Source organism: Diadema antillarum, unplaced genomic scaffold (assembly GCF_040938485.1).
Source record: "Diadema antillarum isolate AM-2024a unplaced genomic scaffold, OU_Dant_1.0 seq00000217_RagTag, whole genome shotgun sequence".
NCBI lineage: Eukaryota > Metazoa > Echinodermata > Echinoidea > Diadematoida > Diadematidae > Diadema > Diadema antillarum.
This window is the reverse complement of record NW_027271272.1, coordinates 120,002-141,012: the sequence shown is the minus strand read 5'-3', so window position 1 is coordinate 141,012 and position 21,011 is coordinate 120,002. Positions and strand designations below refer to the sequence as shown.

The 21,011-nt window shown below is 41.6% G+C and overlaps 2 protein-coding genes across 6 annotated transcripts in view; both read left to right on the top strand.

Annotated features, from left to right (window-relative positions):
- The window catches only part of LOC139729101 (uncharacterized), a 110,979-nt gene that overhangs the window by 32,428 nt on the left and 57,540 nt on the right, over positions 1-21,011 (top strand). For all 5 annotated transcript variants that reach the window (XM_071640025.1, XM_071640026.1, XM_071640027.1 and 2 more), the window contains exons 10-26: positions 583-896; positions 1,564-1,708; positions 2,789-2,956; positions 3,084-3,251; positions 3,790-4,033; positions 4,706-4,999; positions 6,112-6,158; positions 6,470-6,670; positions 7,524-7,708; positions 8,511-8,618; positions 9,352-9,637; positions 9,908-10,327; positions 11,276-11,514; positions 12,697-12,898; positions 14,382-14,708; positions 15,636-15,809; positions 19,832-19,873. In XM_071640025.1, the coding sequence (XP_071496126.1) occupies positions 583-896; positions 1,564-1,708; positions 2,789-2,956; positions 3,084-3,251; positions 3,790-4,033; positions 4,706-4,999; positions 6,112-6,158; positions 6,470-6,670; positions 7,524-7,708; positions 8,511-8,618; positions 9,352-9,637; positions 9,908-10,327; positions 11,276-11,514; positions 12,697-12,898; positions 14,382-14,708; positions 15,636-15,809; positions 19,832-19,873 (3,564 nt within the window). The remainder of the gene's footprint in view (positions 1-582; positions 897-1,563; positions 1,709-2,788; positions 2,957-3,083; positions 3,252-3,789; positions 4,034-4,705; positions 5,000-6,111; positions 6,159-6,469; positions 6,671-7,523; positions 7,709-8,510; positions 8,619-9,351; positions 9,638-9,907; positions 10,328-11,275; positions 11,515-12,696; positions 12,899-14,381; positions 14,709-15,635; positions 15,810-19,831; positions 19,874-21,011) is intronic.
- Positions 15,822-18,603, top strand: LOC139729122 (uncharacterized). The gene is made up of 2 exons (XM_071640052.1): positions 15,822-17,960; positions 18,419-18,603. Exons 1-2 carry the CDS (start codon positions 16,874-16,876, stop codon positions 18,601-18,603), a joined length of 1,272 nt encoding a protein of 423 aa, XP_071496153.1. The 5' UTR covers positions 15,822-16,873.

Here is a 21,011-nt window from a genome sequence, read left to right as displayed (position 1 = left end):
AGTCAGTCTTCGAGGTGATCTCCGTCGAGGAATTCTCCTGAATACAGAGCTTCGCACCCGGTAGATGTTGTGTCGCAGTCCCTCACATTAAGGGTGGGGTTTTAGGCAAAGAGTATCGATGGTTTCGTTACCTCGGCAACTATTGCAATGTATCGCTACTGTTTTTTTAGTATTGTTGTTTTCTCTGTACAAATTACATGCATTGTTTCTGTCACTCAAGAAAGTGAGATTTATGTTCATATATTGTGGAAAAAAACACGAATGAACTTGAACTTGAACTTGACAGTGGTCTTTGTATCAGCGTCTATGTCAAGCAGGAGAATCCCACCCTTATGGGTGGGGGACTGCGACCCAACCTTTACCAGGTGTACCGCTGTATAATCTGAAGAATTCCATTCCTTGACGATTGACTCCGAACAATGAAGTGCATCTGCGGCGATTGGCAACAATTTTGTTTTCTGCCACTAAATCAGACGAGCTAATGAAGCATCCAGGATCAGACATAAAACCGCTCTCGGAATTATAACAGTAAGTCCAGAGGCAGTAGTTTAACTTCGTGCTTTAATTTGGTCCGAAATTCAGGCATGTGCCAGGTGGGCGGTCTGGGCCATTATCACACCTTCGATAGCTACGACTACGACTTCGCTGGTACCTGCAGTTACACGCTCGTCAAGGACTGCTGGAACCCCCTCGACTCGTCCGTGGTGTACATCGAAAACGCCGAATGTGGCATGGAGGGAGCTTCGTGCGTCAAGGCTGTCGTGCTCCATGAGGGCGCTAACGTAGTTCGCCTCAGGCGAGGACACCAGGTGCTGGCCAACGGACAGGAGGTGACGGAATTCCCCGTGACCGTCGGCAACATCTTCGTCAACCAGCCGACGCAACATCAGACAGCCGTAAGTATGAACGCAGCTCATTAAGTGTGCGTGCGAAAGGCGTCTCTGTCTAACCTGTAAGATCACACGACAGAGCAAATCTTATTTCAGACAATAGTAATAATGATAATAATAATAACAACAGCAGCAGCAGCAACAACAGTAACAACAGCAACAACAACAAACACAATGCAAACAACAGCGTCAATGACATAGGCCACAACAAACCCTACACTTGTGTGTGTAAAAGTCTACGTCGATCACTGGCAATGCGTTTAGACATTAACCATAGGCATAACTTTTTAGCCTGCAAAAGAAAGTACAATTCTGATCACCTAGCACTTGAATTACCTATGAAGTTAAATTGTCATCTTACCACAGGATGTGTTAAACATGCGTCTAAGACTCCTTTAATGTAGTAATTTGTGATGTGATGACGTATTATTACTCAACTTTGAGGACAGGAGTGAACACGCATAATTCAAAATATTGGCACACGTCGCCATCTAATGAGCTTAATTCCGAACTAATGTAATGTATGTAATGAGATCGCAGAAGATAACGTAATGCGGGAAGAAAAGGCAGTGTGTACATGATTTCCCTTTCAACAACGAAAGGTTTTTATCCCAAGCATGCAAAACGGACTCGATGATATCATGGGTCGATCTGTTTAATTCTTATACGAAAGGCCGTCATGTCCAATGGACTAACCATACTGTTCGACGGCAACAACCACGTTATCGTTATGGCGGATGAGAGACACATCAACTCGACCTGTGGTCTGTGCGGTACCTACAACAACAACCAGCGAGACGACTTTTACACGGAGGCCGGTAAGTATCTACCCAAACACAACCCTTTCTTTTTATATATTTGTGTTGGTGATAATGCCACTGTTGATCACGGCAGCATTGCTATTTTTTCTTCTGTTGTCACAGTTGTTGTCAACGTGTTTGTCGAGTCCATTAGAGTTCAGTTCAACCAAATATTGCAGTAATCGGTACTGTGATCTTGCATTGCGTTGACTGTACATTGAGTGATCACGAAGCAATGTAAATAGCATTGGCCTGTAGGCAGTAATAATAATCTTGGAAAGACTTTCTTACGTCCCTCTTAGTTTGCTGTACCACTCTATACTGTCTACCCTACCCTTGTTAGCTCACGCACGGTTGTATTTACCAATACATACTGAGTATTTAGCAAGTGGTGGGGTATGAGATGGCATAAGGAAGCCTTGCCTCCGACTGTACAAGACAAAACATCTGGATTGATAACGCTAAACCTCTTGTATGATAAAAATCACCAGATAGATTTAATAAAACACGTTAAGAGAATTTCCCATGTTTTACTCAGGACTACGTAAAACATGCACGTGGATCTGGCTGTTTACATGAATGAACTAAAAAAAATCGATCACAAATACACTTGCACAGGCTCAAAGACATCAATATCGCCAGCTTTTAATATGTATGATAAATTTAACTTAGTCCTTCCATATCATGCAGGGTATACGACATTGATAAATGTGAGAACCACGACTTCTGATCGAGTGTCTGCAAATTTCTCCCATTAACCTGGACTGGTGGGAGTTGTTCATCAACTCGATCTTGGGGCGCGCTGTGTCATAGTGGATAAGACTCCCGACTCCTGATCGGAGTACCCGAGTTCGAGTCCCGCTCAGCGCTTACGTCCTTGGTCAAGATGTTTTTACCCACAATGTCCCTCTCGACCCAGGTGTATAAATGGGTAACTGGCAACGCTAGGGTAATAATAATGACAGGGCCCTCTGGTAGAGCAGTGCCAAGACTGAAGAGGCTACCCTGGATGAATAAGACCTTATTATTTATTATCATTATCTTGAATGATTCTCTCGAAACACCAACTAAAATGGGCTATTCATGGTATTCTTCCAGGTGACATCGAATCCAACCCGTCATCGTTTGCTAACAAGTGGAAGCTCGGCACGTCGTGCCAAGACAGCACGGACGACCAGACGACCGACCCTTGCGACCTCTACTCTCAAAAGTCGCTGACGGCCGAAGAGGATTGCTTCAAACTCTACGACGACCCCGCATTTGCAGGTAACGCTCGACCACTACACGTTATCGGACATATCTCTCTCTCACACACACACACACATACAATTATTATAACAGTGCAGACTCCAAAGAAAATTTACACTGTCCACCTGTCTCTTTCTCTCTCCAGCTTGCCGTCAGTACGTCGACCCCGAAGCCTACTACGAATCTTGCCGAAGTGACGTGTGCAACTGCGAAACGGGCACCTCGTGCAAGTGTGAAATCTTCGCCATGTATGCCTCACAATGCGCACAGAAGGGAGTCGTCATCGACTGGCGCTCAAAGATATCCGGATGTGGTATGTGCGCACTATGGAATGCTTCATTATTTGTGTAATGCCACTACGTAAGATTATGCTTGTGCACGGCTATGTATAATGCCTACGTAACACTGTGAACACTGAGAACGGTAGGCCCTAACCCCTTTGCTGAAGTTACGTCGTAAGATACGAGACTTTGAGGCACACATTTATCGTGTTTGTGGACCTGGCGTTAGTACAAGTAATACCAACAACATTAATGAAAAACAAAGACATTTGTTGGGAAAATAACATGTAAAATCAACTATGTCGTTTGTCTTTATGTAGGTTATGTTTTTACGCTTGACGTAACATCTAAAAGTAACGTCAATAACACCTGTGTTGTTGTTGTTGTTGTTGTTGTTGTTGTTGTTGTTTTTTTTTTTTTGGGGGGGGGGTTGAGTTTGATTCGTTCGAATGAAGTGTCGTTGTATGATTTCCAACTATGGTAAATTTTCTGAGTTGTAGCAATCATACGGATGGAAGCTTCATACTATTACCAACCTTTGATCGATACCTGCTCTGTATCGCCCCACAGGAATCGACTGCGAAGGTGGCTTGGTCTACAGCGCTTGCCACACGATGTGCGAGACGACGTGCAACGCGCTCTCCTCCACAGCCACCTGTGACGAAACCTGCGTGGAAGGCTGCGCATGCCCAGACGGTTCCGTCATGTCTGCCAGCGGCGCGTGCGTGCCACCAGAAAACTGCGGCTGCGTGGATCGCGATACCGGCGTGAGTTACGCCCCTGGAGATTCAGTCGCCAAAGGATGCGGAACTTGGTACACCCTGATTTATTCTTATTTTAAAGAAAGACAAGAGAGATAGAGGGAGAGAGAGAGAAAAAAAAAAGAGGCTGACGAAGCGAGATAGAAAGACAAATGGAGAGACCGAAATGCTTTGGTTTTGCTGGTCTTGCTTCGTTTTGCTCTGTGACATAAGTTTGGGAGTGATTTTCAATTATATACTTTTAGGAAAGGGTATGACATTAGCAACAAACACAGACTTTTTTTGTCTCCCATAGGACCCTTCGAATGGTATTGAATGTTCTTTTAGTAATCCTCTAAAACAACATATTATTTCGTTTTCAGTTCAGTTCAGTTCATTTCTGCATTCCGTTTTATAGTACCATGTATAACAAAATTTGTAGATAAATGCCATAAAAAATGGGAATCGTTGCAATGCATCAACTCACATTATGGGACATGATTGTATGAAGAAAACGTACAGGGAGAGAAAATATACAACGATGTCAAACTGAATATAAATTTTAAGGTAAGGAACAGATCAAATTGGGAGTATGACATTGCAATGCAGGGGACCATCTTCTAGTAAGAAGAGCTTATCTTGCCAAATCCGTGGGATACTGGCGACGATGACAAAGCGAAATATCAGGTCACGTGAGCGTTGGTTTCTCTGTTTTTAACTCTCGCTTTCTCATTTGACGATTGCAGTGTTTGTGAATCGGGGACATGGACGTGTGACGGACTAGATTGCCCAGCAAACGAATGCAAAGTGAACGAAGAGTATAGTACCTGTGCCAGTGGAGACCAGTGCCGGAAAACCTGCGCCAACATGCACGAGTTCGAGGGGTGCTCGCCCGCCACCTGCTACGGTGGCTGCGTCTGTACCGAGTCCACGGTGTGGAACGGAACCAGCTGCGTGCTGCCCACTAGCTGCCCGTGCCACCACGGCGGACACAGTTATGAGGAAGGAGCAGTTATTCAAACTGACGAATGTCACTCGTGGTAAGTAATTTACATGAAATTGAGACTGTGATGCCAAAGGTCAGAATTCACAGGAAGTGTCTTATACAATGTACATGTGATGCTGACCGAAAAGGAGTATTTCATTATCGAACGTCCTACACTTACACATGATGTGCACACTTGGGCAAATGATCTCTCTATATTCTCCGTTGGTTAGACGCTTCGCTCGCGACACTATGCATAACTTTCCCGGACTTAACAATTAGTGAAATTCATGTTCAAACAAAGAATAGACCAGGCGACTATAGAATTTAGGTTGAAGGCATTAACAAAAATGCCCCACCAATATTGCAAAGATCCAAGCTTGTTGTCTGTCAAGTGGAAGTGCTGGCATACACTTTTTGTTGTATTACAGATACTTATCTAAATAATTATTTGAAATCCACAGACGTATTGCCACTGATTGACTTTTTTTTTTTGCTCTAACGAAAAGTGGAACTAAGAACTGGCTTATTGCACATAATATACAATCAGGCACCGATCTTTTGTATGTTTCCATGTCATGCTTTGTGTTGGCTGTAAGTTGCACAGGGCAACATAATATTGCCATCTCAGATATTGCTCTATTCATCCTATTCCACTCTGTAAAAAGTGATATTCACAATCCATGGCATCCATAAACGTTCCCAATCAATCAGACAGCACTTAGATCCTTAGGGGCACTCGGAGCCATTACCTTTTTTGGGGTCAAAAATATCGTCACAGCGCTTTAGCTACACCAGTACGTGTAGGTTGCTGTATGGCCCTATCTCATTTCTTTCTGTGTGATGATTTGCCTACTTTCTTGTGTTTTGTAAGCAATGGCATAGCTACAACGTGTAATTCTCCTCAATACAGATTATGCATAAAGTTTATTTGGTAGCCATCATTGCAAGGAGACGATTATTATGGTATGCAAAACGAACGACGCAGTTGTGTCTCAGTTGGAGGTGATTTGTTGTACTGAAATACCTATGATTTTCGTCATGGTATTGGTGTAAAATGTTGCCTATAAACGAAATTTCCTGCGAATACAACATTGCTCTATCTATATAGCTAAAAAAAACAACACCAAACCTTCTTTTTACTTTTGTATTCTTCCCAACCAACAGTACGTGCGAAAACAGCAAATGGAGTTGCCACGAACGCAATTGTCACGGTAAGACATTCCGTAATTGCATGTTCAGTCTCCATTCTGCCTTTGCTGAGTGTTACATGTACTATGTAGAATGCATGTGGGGAAATATATTATTTCCATGGTTTACTATAGTAACTTCTCCGGCTCAAACAATTCGTTTCTGTGTGAGCATTATCAATGACTGCAATCTATGTATGTGTGTGTGTCTGCGCGCGTATGTGCATGCATGTGTGAATAGTGTATAAAGGTAACAAAGCGACATTGACTTATTATGGTCTGTGAAGCACTCTTAATTGAGATCAGATATATCGAAACCAATTTGAATCATTTAGGCGTGTGCACTGCCTGGGGCGACCCTCACTACAAGACCTTCGATGGTAAGCTCTTCGACTTCCAGGGCGACTGCGACTACGTGCTGGTGACCGACAGCGTCAGCCAGGCTTCTGGAATCGCTTTCTTCCACGTCGTTATCGGCAACATCCCGTGTGGAACTAGCGGTGTCACTTGCACCAAGTCTATCACCTTTACTATAGGTGAGGGCGGTCTTCAAATTAGGTCAAAATCTATTGGATTTTCATTTGATGTAGAAAGAAAAAAAAGTTTAGACAGCTTCGTTTCTAGATTGGTCCTATTGTGTCTTAGGGTTCATGTTCTTTTTTTTTGTAGGGGGAGGGGGGGGGGGGGGGGGGCTAAACCCTGCATATCCGATTGATCCAGCCTTTCATTTAGTGAGATCATTTTTAATACCCTTTGACGCACATTCGCGAACAATTAAAGTTTGGGTCTATTAGCGCTGTCAGTTGCGCGTCAACAATTCTTAATCGTAAGCTTCCAAGTAAAGTATATTGTACAAATGAACGGCTGAATCTGTGATTGAGGTATATAAGTACTGAAAGAGGGCCCTAATATATTTTATCTCTTGTAGTTTGTCTCTATTTTTTGTTTGTTTTATCATTTTCAAAAGGAAAGACTGCATTGAAATATTTGCTGTAAAAGTGATAAGATTATCTTTTAACAAACTCCTCCTCGTATCAAATTCCCTTGATTCTTTACGCGGAAACGAATTTGACATCAGCACCGTCCTTTTACAATTATCGTCGCCTTTGAAAACTCAAACATTAAAACAACAATAAATGCTGTACCTGTAGACTGAATTCTGACTTCCGTAACAGTGATTGTTTCGTGTTCTGACTTATTTCAAAGGCAATCGCTTGTGTAGCCGAAATCTTAACTGTGAATGACTGTCGCTTGAACAGCAAGCTCGGTTACTGTTGAGGACCATCACTTGGATACGAAAGCATAATTATTGTGACTTAGTTGACCATTTTTTTTTTGTGTGTGTGGAAATAATCGACTCTGAATGCATCTGTTCTCCATCCTCTTCAGGAACTGGCGCTAATCAGGAGAAGATGCAGCTGGTCCGAGGCAAGCCCGTTCCGCAGTCAGCCGGTTCGTTCCAGATCAGTCTGGTTGGCTCGTACGTCTACGTTCACACCAAAATCGGCATCACGCTGATTTGGGATCAGGGCACTTGGATCCAGGTCAAACTCGATCCCATGTACAAAGGGAAGGTGGGTGAAAGGTCACTGGAAGTAATGTAATTTTTAATCAAACTGACGATTTTTCTTCAAAGGAAAAAAACAACATATAGAACGTGTTTTGTGTGTGTGTGAGTCTTTCGCGTGAATGAGAATATTCCTACAAGCTGTATTCCAAATAAATATATATCAATATGAATACATAAATTATAGATACACATAGAGACAGAAAAATACATAAATTAATAAACAAATGATTCAAACAATAACAGCAAATCATGTATGAACATTAATAAAGTTGAATGAATTGTAGGAGTAAAAAAAAATGTTCGTTATTTTGTATGCTTTTACGCAGACTGCGCACGTACAATATAGATTGCCTCATTCAATAGATACTAGTAAAATAATACTTCGCCTTCCAATTTGAGTGACACAAATTCAGACGTAGTAAATAAGTTTGAACCCGCAATGGCTTGTATCATCGAAAGTAATTTTAAAGCGCAACCTTTTTGGTTAGTTTGCATTTTTTTTAATTGTAACATTAAACTGAGTAATGCGCATGCTCTGCAAACTCCTTCGGTATTAACAGTTGAAAGACTTTAACTCATCCTGCGCCAATGAGTCACATGTGTACAAATTTCACACACAAAACCTATGGCCAGGTTATCTATGCGACACGTCATAAGGAATGAAGGGATATCTTGCATTATAACTAACCCACATTCTTACACCACCTCAACCACGACTTGAAGGAAAGATACACGTCGTGTTTAAAGACAAAATTGTATGTATGTGTTTTTTTTTTTCTTTTCATTCATTCAAACGCGTTTCCAAGGTTGGCGGTCTCTGCGGAAACTTCAACGACCTGGTCAGTGATGACTTCCTGTCACCTGCCGGGGGTCTACCCGAGACTTCGTCCATCGACTTTGGTGACGGCTGGAAGGTTAGTAAACGCTGACAAAATGAGGCAAATACTAATAATCCTTGTCTGACTGTTTCAGAAAAGATTACATTACTTTGGTGAAAATACACCAGAATATGATGCCCCGTATCTGCGTCATTCATTCGCTTGCAAATACATGCGTTTGATTGGGCTCACATATATTATGTTCGTTTCTGTGCATATACATTCATATTTAGTTTTCTTTGGTTATTTGTGAACATAATAATCTGATGCCGTCAGCTGATGCATCTATTCCAGTGGAAATGTATGACACGATTTGTATCATCGTCTATTGTCAGATTGTAATTCCTGCGTACTGTGTGAGCATTATGCAACGTTGTGTGTAATCATTACCGCCCCGTCTTGTATAGTAAGAGACAAACAAACAAGCAAGCAAATAAACAAACAAATACTGCCCCATGATCGGATAGGACATAAAACGGAGGTCCCATATGTTAGAAAGTCATAACTCAATGTACCTTAAAGATTCCTCTTCATTTATTCATCGGAAAGAGCACTGACCGTAACTTGGTAAAGTAGTCCCGCTTCACATCAAACTGGAACCCCATGGAGGGCCAGCTAGTACAGCTGCATATGGGCTGTCAAACCATTTTATCAGATGGGAAAAATGAAAAAAAAAAAACCAAACAAATAAACATATTTACGCGCGTTTACTCAACGGATTCACAGTGCTAAAGAAGCGAGATATACCTATTTTTTTTTTCTCCTGCAGGTCCATGAATACTGCCCTCGCCCGTCGCACATCCTCCATCCGTGCATCCAAAACCCGTTCCGTCGTGCCTGGGCCATGCGACAGTGCAGCGTCATCAAGTCGGAACTTTTCGAGGACTGCCACAGCGAAGTCAACTACCGTCCGTACTACACGCGATGCGTCTTCGACACGTGTGGCTGCGACTACGGCGGTGACTGCGAGTGTTTGTGCACGGCCATCTCCGCGTACGCCCAAGAGTGTAACGCTAACGGCGTTCCCATCCGATGGCGCTCTAACGATCTTTGCCGTAAGTTACAGCTCTGCGCCGTTTTGTTTTTATATCTTTTTGACTAGTTGATTATTGAATTGCATAGGCTGGTGGCCATTGATTGTTTTCGTATTCAAGTCCCATCTCATTAGTTAAGAATTATGATACAATAGCCAATAAACAGCCCATTTATTCTGCGAACTTTACCTTTTATAACATCAAGGTAATGTCAAAGAATTCATACTTTTACTAGCGCCGCACTTAAGTTTTCAAACTCTGTTATCACGTGATGTGATTATTATTCTACAGCCATCCAGTGCGACGGATGCCGAGAGTACGACCCTTGCATTCCCGTATGCAACGTGTGCGGACACGAGGGCCGCTGGGACGAAAACGGAGAATGCCCGGACACCTGCGTGGAAGGTTGCAACTGCCCGCCCGATCAGTTCTACCAGGATGGGGAGTGCGTGGAGGAGTGCGCAGTAACCACCCCGCCGGCGACCACGCCCTATATCACAACCCCACCGCCTTGGGAAACCACCACGACACCTCATGCAGACTTTACAACTCCTACCGAAGAATCTACCACAAGACCCATTACGCACCTGCCGACCACGACAGAGAGGTCAACAACCGCAGGTCCCACGACGTCCGAATCTCCATCGTCCGTTGCCGCAACCACGCCCGGCTTCCTCACACCGCCGCCCTACACGCCACCGTTTAACGCCTGTGAGTCCACCCTCGTAACATGACTTAACCTGTCATGACTTAACCTGTCATGACTTAACCATGACTTAACCATGACTTAACCATGACCATGACTTAACCATGACTTAGTCATGACTTAACCTGTTCACTGCGACATTCAGAACAAGCAATCCGATTCTTTGCACAGGACCCACGAAATTCTTTATGTAAAGGGTTAATTACTAATCTTGAGTACCACGCCATTTTTTTTTCTGGGGACAGTTCATTCCGTTAAACCTACCGGGGTGATCATTTCATGACCGCATTCTTAATCATCTTGTAGAAATGGCAGTGGAAGCGCCCAATACTGTAACTGTAGGGTCACGCTCTTTTCCCCAAATAATTCATAGATGTACGTATCATGCGTATTACGGTGTGACCATTAAAGCCTTCTGAAGCAGTGCATAATGATATAGTCTTACATATTCGGCTTGCTGGAACGTCAATACGCAAGACGAACCTGTTTTTTACTTCTTTTGAACTTTTTTTTTCTCTCCAAAAGTAGAATTTTTGCAGGTGAAGTGATCCATTCATTCAAAAGTTTTATTTTACAAGCTACATAAGCTGTGAATGAAAAGTGATAAGATGAGCTAGCAAGGAGAGGTGACTGAAAGAGAAGGTGGTTGTTTACTTTTGAATCATTTGAACCTGTAGCTGTATATAGTGTGATCTGCTATACAAGAATTGGTACACTGATATAAGGGGATACCATTCGAATCTCGCTTACGTCCCTCAGGCAAGATGTACCATTCTTTCAAGAGCAGCTCTTAGGTAAACAAGTGCTCCGACAATGTATGTAGAGTAGTGCTTATGCGCCACAAATTACGAACCAATTATCGACCTCTAAAAAAAGGAATCACTATGATATGTTATCCGGGTTTTATCTAGGCCTATTTCTTTTTTTTTAATCACGTATTATCACGCACGAAGGTTATTGCAGCGGTTATGGCGATCCGCACTACAAAGATTTCAACGGTAACGACTTCGACCACCAGGGCAACTGCACCTACATCCTCAGCCGAGACATCCGGCACACGCCGTCGAGGTACATCGTTCTCATTCACACAATGGAGTGTGAACGATTCCCTGGCACCACGTGTCCAAAGGACATAGAGATCGATTACAAGGGCTTCAATATCATTCTCCTCTCCGATTTCAGTCCGAAGGGCGTAAGTACTGAATTACTGAAACTGTGCTGGTCTTACACTCGAGGCACAGTGAACAGTTCCAGCACGTTTATTTTTAAATTTCACTTCACATTGTGTGCATGTACTAAACAAAAAACAAAGTACACACAAGCAATCAGCAAGATACAAAATATAAGTTAACCCTAACTCGCGCGATGTATCGCTATCGCGAGAAGCTATCGTCGCGACGTTTCATGACTTTTTTCTTTCGAGTCTCCCGCATCTTTTGACACCAAATTTGCGATGCCCGGGCGCGCGGTTCCAAAGTTGCGCATAAATATGCACATGCATGTCAGACCAAAACGTGAATTCGTGTACAATTTCAATGCAAACTGTGTTTACAGGCAAATTTCATAAAAGCATGATTATTTTGGGGTTTTATTGATTAAAATCAATTAATAACATATTTTTTTTTTTTTGGAACAATGTCGCGGACAAATTCCATCGAAAAAACAATGAAAAACATAAAGTCGAAAAAACAAAGAAATTCAAAAAACAATAAAATGCAATTTTTTCTCTTACATTTGCTAAGGACCCTAAAAAGAATATTTACACAAAAGATGTGCCTGTTTTGAGCTTTATTTAGTGATTTATACCAAATTGTCTGATTTCATGCATCATTATGCATAAATTAGCATAATTTAGTGTAAATGATAATTTTTGAAAAAATGAACTTCATGGTACTTTAGATTACATCATAGGCAATGTGTGTGCCAATTTTCATCGCGATCGCGCGGTCGACGGCCGAGCTCTATCATCTACCTAAATAGCCCGGCCTAGTTAGGGTTAAAGTTGGTAATGACAAGAACGTGTGTTGGTATATTATGTACATAAAAGACAATTCTCAATGACATGTGAAATATGTAGGAACCGAAGAAGCAAAGCTTGTGTCCGCGGGTTCCAAGAAAAAAAGTAGCAATGTAAATTCGTTTTGCAATAGAGATAGGACACAAAGTACTACTGACGAAACTATATGAAAACTAAAATAGCAAGATACAAAGGGCAGAAGAAGTAAAAAAAAGAAAGAAAAGGAAAAGCAGAGAGAAAAGAAAGAGAATAAGTACTAATTGATAGCAAACTAATACGCGAAATCTTTATCAAATTACAATTGAATTTTTTTATTCTCTTTTTTTTTAAAACCATATTTTTGTATACCTCTAATAGGAATATCTACTGGTCGTGGACAACATCTTGTATGTACCCCCATTCAACCATTCGGAGTTCATAGTTTTCCAGGCCGGTATCGACTTTATATTTCAAGGGTTCGAAATCGGTCTCGAAGTCCGTTTCATCCCCTATTCCAATGGATACTTCAGCGTCGAAGTCCCCGAGGCTCAGTTCTTCAATAGCACAGATGGACTGTGTGGTGAGTTTGAGGGAATTCTACAGTGTATTATGCGAAGAAAAGTTCCGTCAATTCAATTCAAATCAATTCAATTTTTATTCGGCAACTGTATGATACAACATTATGAAATTGCACATTATAAAAGACATAACATTCAAAGGCCGGGACCCCTTGTAAGCAACTAGTGCTTGTCATGGGGCCCCTTTGCAGCAATTAAACAATCAATAACAAATATGCAGTTAAGCATATATTAAGTATATCGAAATTTCTGTCGTAAGTAATAAATTAAAAATACAGAATTACGTTACAATATACACACAGACATACGCAAGCATACACTTAGTAAAAATGCAATGCAAGAGATTGGTAAGAGGGTGAAGAAACGAAGATAAAGAAAGAAGGGAGTATCCCTTTATGATACTTAAACATGAATACCAATACATTAAGTTGCACAAGTTCAAATATAGGAATAATTTTATTTTTAATGAAAAAAGGTAGACTCGGACTTCGAAAATCACTTTTTGTTACAAGCCGACCGCACGTTTTTGTAATCTGAACATTTTGTCAATATGAACGTTGTATGTCTTGCCCCATAACTCTCAATTTAACTACAGCAAAAGGGTACATAACTCTTATTATTCATATCAAGAAAAACAATGATGTACATTTTAAAGTCAAACATTAACCTGATTCCAATTATTTTCTCTATTAGATTCCAGTACAGTTCAATAACTTTCTTCGGTTGGATTCGTGTTAGGAAGGCAGAAATCAAACGAAATCAAATACACAATAATCCAAATCAAACAGACTAAAAAGTCAGAATTTCATTGATATTGTACGAAGAAGAAAATAGAATCACTAGATATTGAAATTTAAAAATCTGCATGATTATTTTTGTTATTTTTTTTTCATCATTTGGAAGTCAGAATTATTGGTCATGATGTAAGTGAGACGAGATCAAAATGTAATTTCCTTCATTTGATCTGTCCAAGACAATGAAATTATTTAGGGTTTTGTTTGATTTGAATTGTCAAAAGCTTTCCGCTTGAAAAAGAAGAGCTAAGAAGAAAAAAATCCCAAGCAAAATGACGGAGGGTATAGGGACAAGACCCTACTTGCGCAGACTTCAAAAGGGTAAAAATAAGATCGTTGGTTATGAATCGTCTTATACTTTCTATATGTAACAATGAATAATAACAATGATAATAATAATTATTATTATTCTAACTGTTTTATCATTATTGTTATTATTATTTTTATTGGAATTATTATTATTATTGTTATTCTTCTTCTTCTTCTTCTTCTTCTTATCATTATTATCATTATCATTATTACCACTATTGCCATTATCATATCTTGTACTAATCATGACACTGCCGTGCCTGGAAATGAGTATAGTCTTCCGGTCCGAAATTTTGTACTTCCGAGGTCATGCCCCACTCCGTTACGCAGGTTCTAATAGTGCACTTGCTTCATTTCTTCTCCATCTCAAAATAACAACCAGGTAATTGCGGGGTCAATGACACCACATGCGAACAGGACACGAACTGCTGCGATCTGGTGTTCCCTCCCGAAGACCGGGAAAATTGCGGCTGCGAGGAAATAACGACCCCGTGCCCGCCTACCGACGGCAGCATCGAGTGGTGCTCACACATCTACGACCCGGAGTTCGTCCCGTGCCACAACTACGTCGATCCGGAGTCGTTCTTCAAGGATTGCCTCTACGACCACTGCTACGCCAACGACACCACGTGCTGGTCGTTCGAGGCTTACGCCATTGCCTGCTCCCGCCATGGAATATGTCTAGACTGGCGAGCCGATGACTTCTGCCGTGAGTATATAAATCAATTAAATTCGCACGACCAATTTAGAGCTCAATAGATTCCCTCGACACCTTAAAGCTCTCACAAGACTTTTTGTATAAGTAGTGGTACTATTCTAGAATTATCTTTGCAAGTTAAGTATACAGCACGTCGATACATTAACATACATATATGACACTGTGTCAACCTCGTGTTCACGTGATTCGGGATGAATCGACTAAATCGTAAAAAAAAACCAAAGCACCAAATGCCTGATTTCGACGAACTTTTCACTCTTTTCATCGAGAATCATCAAAGAAATCTTATCACTGCATTGTCAAACAGGTCTTTTTTGTTCTTGTTTCTTTTTGGACGACGACAAAACGAAGGAAAGTTGAGGTATATCAAAAATTGACGTCATCTGGTCCATGTAATGTCCTAGGGATAGATCGGGTCTCGCTCAATATTGTTACTATTTATCATGTTGAATCATTTTATACATTTTTATTTCTGTAATTTTGTTAGCGCTCTGAGCCTAAACTGGAAAGAATAATTATGATAGTATCTTTTGATCTGTATAATAATTGTCTGCTATCCTCTATTCCCTGGTGGAAAGAATTCAGTGCTACACAGTGTCAGATCTCTTCACACTTTTATATTTGAGCGGTTTAACAATGTGAACACAATGTGAGTCATCAATTTACAATGTGAAACAAAGCATTACTATGTGAATACTCTGTGAAAACCACACCACAGTGTGAAATCATTTTCACACTGTTGAATTCGAGCGTTTTGACATAGTCGACTCTGTGAACATATTGTGAACTCACTGTAGGACAGTGTGTTCATTCCAGTGGGGTTATCATGCCAGAGTTTTGTTAAGTCGTTGCCGGCGCGATGTCACAATATTTGCTTTTTTTAAACTCTTATTCCATATACCAATCATTCCCTCTTAGCGATGGACTGTCACGAGCCCATGGAGTACAGAGAGTGCGCATGTCCAACTGAAGAGTTCCCGAGCTGCACGACCTACGACCCCGCAGACCCCATGTGCGGTACAGAGCCTGTCAGCGGGTGCTTCTGCCCCGAGGGAACCATGCCGGTCGGCGACACCACCTGCGTACCCTGTCGTAAGTACCCAAACCAGATATTATTATATCACCCTTTCCTTCAATGAACAAAACAGCACAGATCGAAATGCATTGTACCCTCTTAGGCGCACTGACCCGGGGTAAATTACCCTTTGGCAGACTGGAGTAGATTTTTCTGATGATATCTTTTCAAGAGTATTTTTGCGCCTGAAAATCCCAGCCTAAGCAAAAGCTTTTAACACTCACACTATCACAGACTGCTGTAACTCATGAGGGACATTGACGGAGGCAAAGTTAGTTTCAGGGGCCAACTGTAGGGATAGTACTTTCTTTGACAGAGTGGACTCTTCCATGCAAAGAATTAATAACTGAACGTTCTGATGGGAGCGCATGTTCGATGTCCTTCTCGTAATCACGGACCACAAAACGTTTTGCTGCAATCATGGTGTATGTACAATAGTACCAGCTTCATAAGCATGTGCTGTGAGTTGTTGAAATGCCGTTTTTCGGTTCAGGTTATTTCAATAATATGTACAGCAGTGTGTATGTTAACCATCTTAATCCGATAAATAACGCTACACTACAGGCATCGCTAGAGTCCTGTCTTAATTGTCATTGGTCCAAGATGTCATTTCTTGGTTAATAATCACGAGTACATTCTGGATACCCTCACTACCAACGTCCTTGTCTTGCTGTTAAGATGTTTCTAAAAATGTTTCTTTTTATACAAAATTTGGATGACAAGTATTACTTAGAAACTGACAAAATCGTCTGATTGTATCATAAAGAATCTTCCTTTTGCTCTTTTCTTTCCTTGAACATATGTTTGAAATCGGCCTGACTTTACGATACCATAAACAGCAACAACAACCCCAATTTACACGACACCAGAGTTTTTCACAACACCAGCAGAATCAACGACAGTAGTCACTCCGCCCAAAACCACTCATGAGCCTACTACCGTTGAAGTAACCACACAAACAACAACTACACATGAAACAACCACTCCCGAATTAACTACACCAGAGAAAACAACAATAAAACAAACAACAACACCTGCCACAACTAGTAAAGAGACCACAACTTTGCAGGAAACCACAGAAATGGAAGTGACAACAACGACTATTCCCACTACCACAAGTACCACCACAGTTACATATACAACATCTCCACAAACAACAACCACCGTTCCCACCACAACACCTGTTGAAACAACGACAGCAGGTGCGACTACTACAGTCACCACCACAGAAGAAAGCGTGACTACTCCTAACGTGGCCACCACACAAAGTGGTGTTGAAACAACACCATTGCCAACAACCACGTCTCAGACGAGCACGCTGGAACCCACAACCCAGGAGGTCACTAGTCATCCTACGACAAAATACGAAACTACCCAATCAGAAACGTCGCACCCAACGACGGTTCTTCCAACTACTGAATCAGTTGAGACGACCGCTGAGCAGACCACGGTTCAGACCACCCAGGTTGAGACAACCGCTGCCCCTTCGACGACTGTGGAGGAGACTACACGCCCTGTTACAACTCCTCTTCTTGAAACGACTACAACTCAGACAACATCCCCTACGACGACTGAAGCAACGACTACCACGCCGACAACGTCTCCAACAACAACTTTGAAGGAAACAACCACTGTTTCAACAACAAGCCCAACGACAACCCCTTTGACAACAACCACCCCTACAACCGTTGTGTCGACAACAAATCCCCAGACCACTACCCAAAGTACAGTCCCTTCGACCACTGTTTCCACGACATCCGTGTCAACCGAGGTTGGAACGACGACTCCTTCAAACCCGACGACTTATCTCGTGGAAGAAACAACAGCATCGGAAGTAACGACGGAATTGCCGACGACGTCAGCTGAAACCACTTCCAAAGAACAAACTACACACGAAGTCACAACTACGGAGGCCGAAGAAACTACCCAAAATGCAGCGACGACTGAGGCCTCGACGCGAAATCCCACCACCACATCGAGTCCTACCACAGTTGCCACCACGTCCGTGACCACCGAAGGAGAAGAAACGACCGCTTCGGAAACGACCGGACCGGAAACGACCGGACCCCATACGACCGAGCCTTACACAACGGAGGAAACGACTCAGGAAGAGACTACCCTGGCGGTCACGGAACCGACCACCACCGAGAGTATTCTCACCTCGACAGGTAACCCACTCGGCTCCCGATGTCGCCCACCCCTCCATTCAAATCACTCTCATTCGGGTTAAGGCCATTCAGAAACCATATTCTGTGATTCATCGTCCAATCTCATGAAAATACATTTGTTACCATGAAGAACGTTCATCTGGCATTGCATCATATTGAGGGCTGCAGCTTAAACTATACGAAAATGTCGTGCATATTTTACCTTTACAACAGAATGCAAAGTTCAACGAGAAAGTATGACGTAAAAACGAAAACCTTTAGTCATGCAATCACGTAAAACAAAAAAGTTAGATGAATAAAATTCGCTGCTCTCCGATGGAAGCTAAAAATGAAAGTGTTAGATCACATAATAACGATAATCCCTCATGGCATAAATTGGCTTTATCACACCTGGACCAGAACTCAAGTCATAACATGTTATTAAACTTGGCACAATACACTGCCCACCAATTTTGAAGGAGTAACGACGCCTAGTCGGGCATCTGAGCCAGTGGCCGAGACGACGTCAGCGCACTGGCCGACCGGTGCCGACGAAGTCACTCCTTCCGACCAAACGACCGAGAGAACGACTAGCGTTGAAACAACGGAAGGCAGTCCGACCTGCTGCCCCGAAGAATGCACGCAAGAAGGTGAACAGAAATAGCGCCCCCATAACACCCATCCATCCTCACCTACTGCTATACCACGCACAAGCCGAATTACAGACGAGTTTATTCACATCCAGAACTGACATTTCACGCGATCTTCGAAATATTTTGATCACCCCATGAATAGCTCTTCTTTCCACCTCATACGTACAGTTACATCCCACGTGACGACGAATGCTTACCATTTTGTCATTTCCAGCTTGTCTAATGTGAGCGCTGACACTGTGGAATTTTTTCATTGAAGTTTCCTGTCCATCGCATAAAGATCGACGCCATATCTTTACATCCTTACATGTTCACTTCACAGCAAGCTGTAACTTTGCAGTTTCAATACCACATGGTGTTATAACATGCACATTGTTTTATATGAGACATATGTATTTTCATTGATCTGAGTGATTAGAATCGTTACAGTCAATCCAATATAATTCACACCGATAATTTAATCACACTATAAACTTAATCATTTGGCATCAGAATTTCCACCAGGATTTCCCTTACATATCCTGTGAATGCATTAAGTGTTTACTAATTGTTGGGGTGTTTGTTTGTTTGTATTTGTTCTCGAGTTACCAACATTCAGTCAAAGTAGACACTCATATACTTGTCGTTTTTAACACTGAAATGAAGCACAAAATCAGAGCCACTTTGTCATGCGTTAATCCTGTCAAATCGGCATTGATTTGAACGTTACAAGCTACTTATGCCGTCTTTTCATATACAAATGATACACAGGACAGAGTGGATCGGTGAGAATTTGATGCGCGAGTTTAACTTTGGAACTGTTTAAACCCACGAGCGCAGCGAGTGTGTTTTAGACTGTTCCAAAGTTAAACGAGAGCATCCAATTCTCACTGATCCAAGAAATAGGACTGTGCATTATTCGTGTTAATGGGCCTGTTATTTCATGAAATTCAACCCTTTCCCCCACTATGCGTCCGGTACACCTATACAATACTATACAAGGCTTGAGTAATGTAATCTTATTTTACCGGACGCACGCATGACTTATTATTATTAATGCATGATAACTGACCAATCAGATTGTGGAGATTCTAAAGCCAATTTTATAATGATTGGAAAATAAATAAATATATATATATATATATATATATATATATATATATACAATATCGACCTCTCAGTTAGTCATTTCCTCTGTACGTTTGTCTTTCTTCGTCCTTCGCTCATAAGCCATGCTTTTTGTTTCTGCTTCATTTATAGCAACACCGACCGTACCAGCTACCCCAGCAACAACTACAACGGGTAAGTCAAGGAAATTCTTTATAATTTAGACATTTAAAAAAAATCTTTAAAAAGAACCAAACATAATAAACACTGCATTTGCTTTGTTTCGGATAGTGTCGTTTTTCGTGCCATTTTCACCCACAGCACAAGGAGGCAGTCATCACGACCATGTGCATACATATCATGCGGTTTCGCCATGATTGTGTTTGTGTTGTATATCTATATGTTTAGTTGTTTACAAAAACATACATTATCTGGTTGTCACTGCATTTTATACTTGGCAGTCGAGCTTTGATAGAATTTCACTGTTTTTTCATTACAGGTGCATAATATGTATATCCACATGATAACAGCAATATGCATGATTTATTTACCTCTGAACATCATAGATAATAGCATATGAATGTCTTCAACAGAGTGGGAGCGGGAGATAGCAAGAACAAGAAGAAGAAAAACAACTTACAAATTGAAGTTCTTGAAAACCCCCAATTGACTTCTTTTCCCCAAAACTTATTTGAAGAAAGAGATAAAGCAGCTTTTTTCAACTAGCTCCTTCGCACGCGGTTTGTCGTATTGTTTCCAATTACCGATCGATGCCGAAATTTACACTGACAGTAGAAATCTTTATTGTAAAGTCGAATGACTAAAAATAAGAATCTTTGGTCGGACAGCGATATGAACGGAAGCAATGTGATAATGATTGATACAATTTCGAGTTTGCGAAACACGAACACGGAATAACATGACGAGCTAACCCATATTATCATAATGAGTTATAGCTAAGCTTTAAAACACTTAACTTTAAAGCAACTATTATGTGGGTCATACCTAGAAATACTGTCCGTAAATATGACCGTGAATGTGAATACAGATTTTCGCGCAAAGACGAAAAAACACACAAACCCTGCGATTTGCGCGCTCGTCGTCAAATTCATCGGCGACGTCGTTATCCATCCTCATTGATCATCGACCACGGTATACTCGTCATCATCGTTTCGTTCACATGTCACAAGTTTACATCGCAGGTCATATGACTCGGGATCATCTTTCACCTAGGTAATTGTGTGATCACTTTTGTGAACCCTACACTGTTTTACCTGCGTTTTCGTTTGTTGCCGTGAACTCAGAGTCGCCAACATTGTCTTGTGCTGTTCGT

Bases quoted from the DNA above. Each gene is read 5' to 3' on its own strand.
- LOC139729122 (XM_071640052.1), top strand. From the start codon at position 16,874: ATGGAAGTGACAACAACGACTATTCCCACTACCACAAGTACCACCACA. The intron at 17,961-18,418 runs GTAACCCACTCG...CCAATTTTGAAG, and splicing joins GAGTATTCTCACCTCGACAG to GAGTAACGACGCCTAGTCGG.